Source organism: Tenrec ecaudatus, chromosome 5, assembly GCF_050624435.1.
Source record: "Tenrec ecaudatus isolate mTenEca1 chromosome 5, mTenEca1.hap1, whole genome shotgun sequence".
Classification (NCBI taxonomy): Eukaryota; Metazoa; Chordata; class Mammalia; order Afrosoricida; family Tenrecidae; genus Tenrec; species Tenrec ecaudatus.
The window spans coordinates 43,436,974-43,447,580 of NC_134534.1; the positions used below are offsets into that span (position 1 = coordinate 43,436,974).

The 10,607-nt window shown below is 46.6% G+C and overlaps 1 protein-coding gene across 1 annotated transcript in view; it reads right to left on the bottom strand.

Moving 5' to 3' along the window:
* Positions 1–7,679, bottom strand: part of ESRP1 (epithelial splicing regulatory protein 1) — a 62,739-nt gene extending 55,060 nt beyond the window's left edge. Inside the window, exons 1-4 of the mRNA XM_075550826.1 lie at positions 7,548–7,679; positions 6,922–7,050; positions 5,675–5,788; positions 2,197–2,311 (exon numbers count right to left, since the gene is read on the bottom strand). Of these exons, the coding sequence (XP_075406941.1) occupies positions 2,197–2,311; positions 5,675–5,788; positions 6,922–7,050; positions 7,548–7,679 (490 nt within the window). The remainder of the gene's footprint in view (positions 1–2,196; positions 2,312–5,674; positions 5,789–6,921; positions 7,051–7,547) is intronic.
* Between the last annotated feature and the right edge of the window lie 2,928 nt (positions 7,680–10,607).

The window sequence follows — 10,607 nt, forward strand, 5'->3', positions numbered from 1 at the left end:
TATTTAAAAGACAAAGCCAGAAAAATACGGGCATTTTACTGCAAAGTCAGTCAAACTGGATACTCCGTCACTTACTCCTTACCAGGGTTGGCAGGAGACTCTTCCTCCTGGTTGGTTCATCTGGTGGGGCAGGTAATCCTCAGGAGCCTATGACACTCCAACTACTTGGCAAAACCACTTTAAGATAGTTTTACTTATTAATAATCACCCTTATAGTTTCAAATTCCAATGTCATTTCATTACTAGAAAGAAATTGTCCAGCGGTTTGAAAGAATAACACAGCTCAGGCATGTTGGAGTTAACACTTTGCATAGGTAAGGACAAGTTGATATTCAAATTTGCAAAGACTCCTGTTGGTTTTCAGGTCTAGGATGAACAGATGTCAGAAAATACTTAACCAAAGCAGCCCTGTGAATTAAAAACCACTGTTCTGACAGTGTTATCATTTTTTCCGTTAGATGGGCAAGAAATACGCAAGCAATTCATTAACCAAAACACTTCAGATGAAAACCTATGTTCATATTGTGATTATTAACGAAGCTACAACTCTAAGACTCTTCCCAATGGAAGCCAAAGACTATAATTAGTTTTCCTTTAAAACCTAACATAGTTTCCCACGTTTATCAGTGAATGCCATTACTAAATGGCCAATACATCCTCTAATTTCAGGTACATCCTTTAATTTAACCTTTAAAAAATCAACTCTAATTTTGCTTTAGTTACCGTTCATGTTTAGTATAATCAAATACTTCCAATTTTCATCTCCACCCTTGAAAACCAACTGCTAAGCACAAGGTTGCAGAGGTTCAGTTAAAGGAGGCAAAGAATGGGCATAGGATCACACTCATTAACCTAATGGTCAGAATGCAACCTTTTAAAAAGTATATAATACAAAGAGGCTTCAAACAGTTCATGGAAAAATTCTGCATCGTTTAATTCCATGTGTCCACGAAATACTCTTGAAGGTCTTTTCCCCTAGACTATTTTGTTCTGTTCTACACTACCTCAAATAGTTAAGCAAATCACCAAACAATGGAGAGTTCTTCTGCTGTCAGATACATTCTTGCAAGAATCCCTCTAACGGAGCTTATTGCCCTCTTCTAAATGCCACTTCTAAATCACAAAACCAACAGTCCCGCTAACTGCTTCTGGAAGTGAGACAAAAATGAGTTTGACCTGCTTATAATCAGTTATCAAAAAAATTTTTAATAGAAAAAATTCATGCTTTAGATGCTAAAAAAGAATGGAAAACTTCCGGAGGGGAGGGTGCACTAGAACTGATTGTGATGATGTAGATAACTCTTTTTAAAGGCGATTTAACCATGGAAGTATGTATGTGACTACTGTATCAAGAAAACTGCTTATACTACTACTAATAACTCTAATAAAAGGAAACATTTAACTGAACATCTGTAACCCCTAAGTTCCTGAAAGAATTTAGATCCTACTTTATGCTGGCTCAGATTGTTCAGAGAATTGCCTAACCCCCTTCCATTACTCATCTAATATATTAATACTTAGCACTTTAAATAAAGACTTTCTGGATGAGAAACAATAGATCATTCCAGATCACAAGATCTGTGATTATAAAATTTACTTTCACAAGAGCTAAGCCACCAAATACACTGTGCTAGTAGTGACAGAATGTGGGAAAGTCCTGATCCATTTTAACATTTCCAAAGATGGCCGACTACAATCACCTGAGCCTCAGGTGGAGGTTGAAAACACGGAGAGCCACTGAACAAAAGTTAGTAAGGACCATACCTTCCACATCTACTTTTGGAAATCAAATTTTTATCCATTCCAAAGAAGTCAGAATAAACTGAAGAACAAATGGCCTTGTTCTACATTAAAGAGAAAGCTTTCACATTCTCTAATTCACTTCGACAAAACAACTTAATTTTCTAAGTAAATTCTATTTTCCTTGTGTTCACCTCACATTCACCTCCAAATCCATTCAACGTAACAACCATTGTTCAAAATTCACTAAATTACAACTATTTTGAAACAGGCCTTTAGTTGTAAGATTCATTCCTTCTAACACATTAGGCAATTTTTGGATACATTGATAGGCTAACAAAATGTGCTCAAGTCTCTTAAACTACCATTTATTTCCCCTGAGCTATCTTTTCAAATGACTCTTTTTTTTGTTGTTGTTTTTTTTTCAAATGACTCTTGAGCCGTCATAAAGGATACACTCTGCCATCCCTCTAACATCCAGTTTGTCAATCTCAGGTGAGCCGGGGCAACACTTCTTGAATTCTTTTCGAAGATCAAAAAAGGAATAGAAGCATTCAGGCAATAAGACATTCTGTGGAAGAATGAAGAAGAGCTCATTAATCAAGCAAATGTGGTTCAATGCTTCTCTAATAATTAGGAACCTAAGACTTAAAATGCAAAAACACTGATTTATTCTTTATAGCTTCGTCTGTCCATTACAATACTAGAGTGCCTGTTTATCAACTAGTCCCATGAAGGGAAAAAAAAAAGGGAGAGAAAAAATGTCATCTTATTTTAAGGTAGCTTTTTGGCTCCTTAAGATGACATTTTTCCATCTTTCAAAGTTTGTTGCTCCATTACATAGTTCTGAAGCTGTAATAAAGCTACATTTTCGAGTCTAGATTATAACACTCCCAGTCACTTCAGATCATTTGTCTTTTCAGGCAGCATCATCCACCCTCTCAGTCTGCACATTTAATAGTAAAATTTATTTTGAACTACTGGGTGCATGACAATATATCATGGATAATTAAGGAATCATTAGATTAAAAATACATTCTTGATTAACTGGAAATGATTATTTCTGTACTGTAGTTCCACATCCGTTTTAGTCACCATTATTCTTGGTGGTACCCCACCACTCAAATTAGAATTAAGAAACTATAAGTCCAAAATAAAGTAGAAATGTCATCTCTTACCCTGATTTACCAGCACCATTTTGAGGTTATTAAATTAAAAAAGCTCAATTGTCCGCATTAGTAGTAAATATTATATTACTATTTCATTATCTTTCTGGTGAAATTAATAAAAAACTCAATGAATAACTCTTAAAGATAAATGTTTTAAAAACCAAATTTAGGTTTTTCTGAGAATTTCAAAAAATAGTTTTGTGTGTTCACTTGGTGGGATTTTTACCTATTTGTACACATGACCCCTAATACGTACATAGCCTTCTAATATATCCTTCGATTCACATTGCCTCTATGGAATTCTATCAGACATGACTATCCCTGGTAGAATTTGAAATTAGAACCACGACTGCAATCGTGGCCCCCCGTTTCCAAAAGGAGGTCCTGAAGACTGCCTAGAACATGCTCATTACAGAACCACTAACACAGGAGACCAAAAGGGGAACATCTGTCCCGGGGTAAAGCTAAGTAAGGAGGCAGGGAAGGATAGGAAAGGAGGAAAGATGCTAGGGCAAACACAGGGAGGAAGTGGAATGATTGCTGTTACACTGAGGGGCTGTAATCAGTACCGAAAAACGTGTATCAATTGGAAAACCATGAAGCTCTGTAAACTTTGATCCAAACCGTAACAAAAACAAAAAGTGTTAGAAAAAATTTTAAATTCATTTAAAACTTGTTTTAATGATACAAAACGCAAACAATAAAAGATCCATCTTAGACTTAATGAGAATTCATATTTGCTTGCCCTTTAAGGGACATAAATTTATGTACAAATATGCTTGATACAATTGATGTATGGACTGTTATAAGAGCTGTAAGAGCCCCCAATAAAATGATAAAATACACAATGCATTTTTTATAAAAAAAGATACATGAAGAATGATTACAAGGAAAAAGAAAATGTTCTAAATTTGACTGGTGATAATTGTACAACTCCTCTTGATATGATGGAATTATTGAATTGTATGACAGGGGGATAACATGCTAATATAACTTTAAAAAGTTACATCAACTTGCCCTTATTTTGTAAGTACAACACATTTTTTCATCACAATCACTTTCACTTGCGGCATGTGCTGTTTTTAGTAATTGAAAGGGTTTTCTTGCAGTAAAGGAAGGCTAAATAGGATCCATGTGTGTTCATTTACCCACAAATTTGACTTACAGACAATTTAGGAAAGCATCTCATTTGTAACCTTGAAAGTACCCTTCCTTGGTTTTTTTCCTTCGGACTTACTAAACGATGCTTTCGTGACATTAAAACAGGTCTGTGTAATCATCATCTTCCTTATAAAAGTTACTCGTTTCTACAAATACATCCTAATTGTTCTTAAAATACAAAATTAATATATGCAGGGATGTCAAAATTAATCTATGCAGGGATTAAAAGATAATGCAATTTTCCCCCACAATATTTTTTAAATCCTGTCATATATGGTTTCAGTAGCAGGATTATTTCCCTATGTCAATTCCCTACTTTAGTAAATACTCAAAATTAATTAATTTAGTATCATAATGAACATATTTCAGTTTCTTGTGCTTAGTCAAAAATTGCAATAAAAATGACCCAGGAAAATGCAAACTTTTCCCTGTAGATGTTTTCCCGTATCCAATGTTGTACATCAAAAATAACAACCAACACTTCTCTCTGATCTAATAAGGATAGGAAGAATTATCCCTCCCCATTTGAATCTGAGGAAAAAGTGCATATATTATGTAATAAATACACTTTGTTAAAAAAGAAAACCAAAAGATTATGGTATAGAGAGTAATCTATCATTAAAAAAAAAAAAAAACCTTACCTTTTCCAAATAATTTTAGAGCTTGCTGCCAAAGAGTGATTCTCAAGACACAGAAACCTGAGCTGCTTTTACAAACATAATTTACCTCATTTCCCTTTTCCCAACTTGAATAAAAAGAAAATCCACAGACTACTCACATATACCATCTGCTATTTACCAGCCAGACTCATCTGATATGGTGACATCTAAAAACCAGCTAACTTTTATAATTTCAAGCTCAGTACCTGCCTACCACAATAAAAAGTTACAGCTCAAACTATTTTAAATTGATAAGAGCAACTACATTAACCAAGGATTGGCTACAGTGGATTTGCTGTCTAGGCTCTATTTTCCCTAAGTCAAGTATTCCTGGGGAGGAAGGAATATCGCAAGGAATATTATATTCTTCTTTCTCAATCTTGTCCATATAAAAAAACTAGCAAAGGTAAAAGATGGGGCTCACGTTATGTTGAAACAAGATTTGATCCGTTTCTATCATTTATTTAAAGTCAAAGAATAATGTACTGTATGTAATGTTTCACTAGCCATATTAATTATAGCATACTATAGTCTTCAAGTTGTACAAAGCGTTTCAATAAAAATTACTAGAATTACAACGAAAAAATGTTTTGTTGAATTTGTTTCCCTCCTTCCTTCTAGAATAAACGATTTTCAACATAAATGAGAATATTATAATGTATTAGAACATACTTCCCTTCTCCCGTTTATAGTTATTACAAATATTCAAAATCAGATCCTACAACTTTGAAAACGTGTGAATGTTGTATCTCTGAATAACGGAAGAAGGAAAAATAAACTTACTAATCACTGAAGAATTTAAGATGACTGCAATTCTGAAAATCTATGAATCGTGTGGTCTGTTTTTAAAAAGATAAACTCGAAGAACCCATTAAAAAGAGAAGAAAAAAAAAAAGCCTCCAGTTACCCCAAAGGTACAATTTTTCTTCGAGAAGACAGTCTTACCTTCTTGGAAGCCTCGGGATGCAGAATTTGCCTGACGTGAAGCTGCCCATCAGTACAGAGACAGAAGGAAGTCCCTACCCCAATATTCAGTTCGTTGCTCACTGACTGGTTAAACTGAAAAGAACAAGGCAGGCACAAGGATGCAATGGACGCCAGGATTTACAAACACTGTCAAGTGACCCCGCTTTGGTGAGAACCAGTGAAAGAGTGCCAACCGCCTGCACGCTTCCTTTTAGATCTGCAAGCTTTCTAACCAACCTGGAGGGTTAGCATGCAGGGGACACTAGCCCCAAGAGAAGCGAGTCAATGCATTCGCCCTTCCATTCTCAATAAGTCCATTCAAAACTTTAAAATCAGAGGTCTCCTTTCATCAGCAGGTTGCCTTCAGATTACATCATTCCCTGGTGGTACTTTTTTTTTTTAAAGGCTTCAATGTGCCAGGCTTGAGAGATGCCAGTTTCTAATAAACAAGCATGGATAACGGCCATCTAGACTTCGTGAAAATCTGGCCACGCGCTTTCTGGAAGAATAATAACTTTTCTCTCCTAATTCCCAATTCGCGTTCTGGGCGCGCGGCGCCCTCCCCTTTCACAGGTGTTTAGCGCCCCGCTCTGCGTCCTGCTCCGTCGCGGGGAGGCCGCCGCAGCACCAAGGTCTCAGGTTCGGGGCATTCCACCACTCTCCTCCCGCGCGGACCACGCAGTCGGGGGCATGCTTCCGGAACCCCACGCGGCCCGCACACACCTGGGCTCCGACTAAGCCGCGGCCGCCCCTCCGCAGGCCTACCCCACAGCGCCCTCTGCCTCACGGCGGAGCCGCAGACCCAAAGCGCGGAGGACCAGCGCGTCCAGGTGTGGGCCAGGGGATGGGGCGCCAGCTTCCAACTACCCTCGTGCCCCTCGGTGCAGGCACCACGCGAGCGAAGCCCAGAGCCTCTCTGGCCCCGGGCACCACTCGGCAGCACCTCCAAAACTAGCGAGTTTAAACCGAAGGCCCTGGAGGGGGGGGACGGGCTGAGGGGGGGCACAGGACCCCGGCCCACCAGAGCGCCCCCGACTCGGTCGGCGCGATCCTTCCGGCCAGGCTCCCACCCACGCGCCCGGCGTGTTGCCACCCTCCGCCCCGGGCGGTGTGCGTGGACGCCCCGCGGTGGCGTGGGACCCGGCGGGGCTGGGCAGGGTGGGGAGGGGAGGGCGCCCGCCCGCCCCGCACGGATGCGGGTAGGCGGCGTAGCCCCAGGCTGTCACCTGTCGGAGGGCTTGGTCCAGCTGCGGCGCGGAGGGCAGGCTCTCGGCGTCGATCTTGGTTTCTTGTTTGCACTCCTCCGTCAGTTCCAACTGATCCGGTCTAACTAGTACTTCGTGCAACTGTCCGACCTCCAGGGCGAGCAGAAGTCAGTTACCCCCTCAATTAATGCGGGCGCCTCCCTCCTGCGCCCTCTCGCTCCGCGCCCCTGCCCGGCCGGCCCGCGCCTCTCCGAGGGTTGGTGCGGCAGCCCAATGCAGGTGCTCCAGCCGGCGCCTCGGCCCCCGCCCCGCCCCCACCCGGATCCAGTCCTAAAGGCCCTTCAAGTGGGCGCTGGACCCCAAGGACCCACCCTGGCTCCGCTTCGCGTCCCCGATGGGCAAAGTACCTGGCTCCGCGGCGCCGCCCTCCCACCTGAGTCACATTTCGGAGGTCTGAAATGGCTTCAAAGCGGCTGGCCCACAAGTTTGGTTTTATTCGGGACGCCCTAGGCCTCGGGTCCGGGCTCCCCAGAGTGAGCAAACGGGCACTTGTTTACCGACACCTCCTCCCCCCAAACTTCCACAGCAAACTTCTCGCCCCATGCCTTGCAACCAACCAACCAGACAAGAAAACGTGGAGGGAATACCTTCTTGTTAGCCAGATCCACCACTTTCCACACCAGCAGGATCAGTTCCTTCTCATCCGAGCCCAGTTTGGCCCCAGTGGCCCCAGCAGTGATCCCAAAAAGCACCACCAAGTAATCCGGAGACGCCGTCATGACGAGAGGTGGGGAGGGGGAGGAGGGGGGCCGGGAGGCGGTGAGGTGGGGTGGAAGCGAAAACTAGAGAACCGGTGCTCAAGCTCCTTGCAGAGAAAAGAAAGCGCGCCCACCCCCCACCCCCCTCGCCGCCGCCGCCGCGGGTGCAAAAAGGCGGTAACCAGCCACCCAAGCCCACACCTGGCCCGTGCTCCACACCCAGGGCAGGAAGGGGGGTGGGAAGGAGGACGCGGGAGGCCTTCCCTTTCTGTATTCAATTGCCTGCGCGTCTACGCTAAAAGCCGGGAGCCTGGCTGCACCTCCTGGAGGCGCGCGCAATGGCTGAAAGCTTTTCTGTTTTGGGATGTGGCTCTACCTGCCCGCCCCCTCCCCCACGTGGTGCAGGTAAGAGACACCTGGCGGCGCCGCCCATTGGCTCCTTCGAACCACGACGTGGCAGCCAGCGGGGGAGGAGGCCTCTTGGGGAAGGGGGGTGGGGGCGGGAGACAATGGCTGGATGAATGGAGAGGGGAGGGCGGCGCGGGAGGAGGAAGGAGAGACGGGAGGGCGGGGAACGGGCGGTTGCCACCCAAAGGGTAGCTGAGGCCAGACGAGGAAGGGGCGGAGGGGTGAAGGAACTGAGGGGTCGTCCCGGAGGCGCCCGGAAGGGGGTGGTCGCCCTTGAAGGGAGCCGACAGGTGGTTCGGAAGGGTCGCACGCAGAGGCCAAGGGAAGCCAGAGCTGAGGCGAGGAGCGGAAAGCTGGCCGGGTCGCGGCCACTGGGAGGAGGAAGGCACCGGCCTACGGCCGCCGGAGGTGGCGGGGGCATTGCCCTGCACCGGAAAAGCCGCTCCCGAGCCCCACACACCTTGCAGTGCAAACAGCGGGCGGGCCCTCCGGACGCTCGGCCCCGGCCCCGCGGCGCTGCGAGGGGCCCGCCGGGCGCGCACAGCCCGTCGCCGGGACTCGGCCTCCAGCGAGCCGAGCTGGCGCGAGGCCCTCGTCCCCATGGAGCCCAGAGCCCCTTGTATCCCGACTCCCCGCCATGGCTGTGTCTCCTCCGGTCCCGGCTGGACTGGAAACTAGGGCGGGAGGTCCTACAGGAAAGGCCTCCGCTCCACCCACCGGCCCCCGAGCCTGACAGCCGCGCGGTGGGTCCCGGTGACATTTTAGAGGGAAGCGCCGCAAGGGAAGCTGGCTCAAAACCCAGCCAGGGGACGAAAGACTAATTCTCGGCTTCAGGCGTCCCGAGCTCCGGACTCATCTAGTGCAATCAAGCAGCCGCACACCCATCACGCAGACAAGTCTGCGGGCAGCTAGCTCCTCGGGACGCCGCTCGGGGGGCGCAGGGGGAGAGGCGCCGAGGCCCGGGCAGGGGAAGGCGGCTCCAAGGCCGCGTCCGCGCCTTTCCTAGAAGTGGGCGCGGGCGGAGGCGGGGTCGCCGGCGGCGCAGGTAGCACCCGCCTACCCAGAGTGAGGGTGGGGGCCCGGGTCCCCGACTGGAAGGTCGGCGAGCTCCCGCGAGAGCCTCGCGTCGGGGACCGGGCGCCCGCAGTGCCTCGCCCAGCCTGCTGCTCAGCGCCACCATGCCGGTCCCGCGGGCGCAGGGGCTGGGCGGGACCTGGAAAAACCACCCAGCTCGCTCTGCTGTGGGCGAGGCCGCGCCGAGGAGCCGGCTCCCGCGAGCTACCTGCCCGCCGGCGGGGACGCCGGGCGCGCTAGCGACGGAGCAAGTGGGTGGGCGCCGCTCCCAAAGCTCGGCCCCGCCCGTGTGTGCAGACCTTTGGCGTTCCGATTAATCTTTCCTGGGCGCCTTTGGATAAACCGGGAAATTTATTAGCGGCGCGTTTGCCAGGGATTCCAAAGCGTTCGCCCAGATTGAAATCGCGAGTCCCAGAGACGTGCTTTCTATGTAAAGAAGTGGGATTCTAGTAGATTTGTCCAACTGGAATCCCCCACAGGAATTTTTGTTTTGCTTTGCTCTGCTCGGCTCTCTGATGTATTCCCAGGGCTTGGAACCGAGCCCGGCGGATACTAGGCATTTAACAAATATTTGCTGAATGATTTTAATGAGGGACACCCACCCATCTTTGCAGCTCTTTGTCTTTTAAGCCTAGGGCATAGGTCATGGCTGCAAAGGTGAGATTCTGGAAAAGGAAGTCTTTTAAATCACAGTTTCAAACGAGTACGCGCTCATTCCTGAGCGAACGTGGTTTTGTTAAATTAAACTTGTAAAATGCAGCTACCCTAGAAGGGAAAATACAAACAGATCGGTTCTGAATAGAAAAACGTTGCAACGCCTGTGCTACGTCTATAAATAATTCTAAGATTGGAAGACTAATCAGCAGGACCTGCCTGAGAAAAGCGGCAAGCAGGGAAGCTTGTTTAACGCGTGGTTTCATTCCATAGGCGGCCTGCTGGCGCAGCCATTGCTGCTCCGCCGCTAACCCAAGATCAGAATTCGAACCCATCCCGTAGCTCTGAAGGGAAAAACCTAGCCAGTTTGCTTAGCAAAGATTGTTAAGTTCTGTGGAGTAGAGTGCAGCCTAGAAATTCCTATGGGGCAACTCAGCCCTGTCACATGGGGGCACGATGAGACAAATTCGACTCCACAGGCATCTAATAACCACCTCATTCAAGCACCTAAAACTCCCCAAACAAATCACTGTCTGTTTTTGATTTGTGTAATTTTATTAGGCAAATTTGATGGTTAATTAATTAGTATGTATTTCTACATCGCCCATATCTCGATGGCACCTGACAACAATATATCCCCTAAATATGGTTTCCAGTTGATAACAGCAATTGGGAAAACTAGATAGGAAGTGTAGAGGGCAGTGAGGATATGTTAATCCGGGAGGAAGAACTCAGAGGGAAAAATGGAGACTCAAACTAAGGGACTGGCTACAAAGAGACTGGACTGTGTTCTTAAAAACAGCAAAACCATAA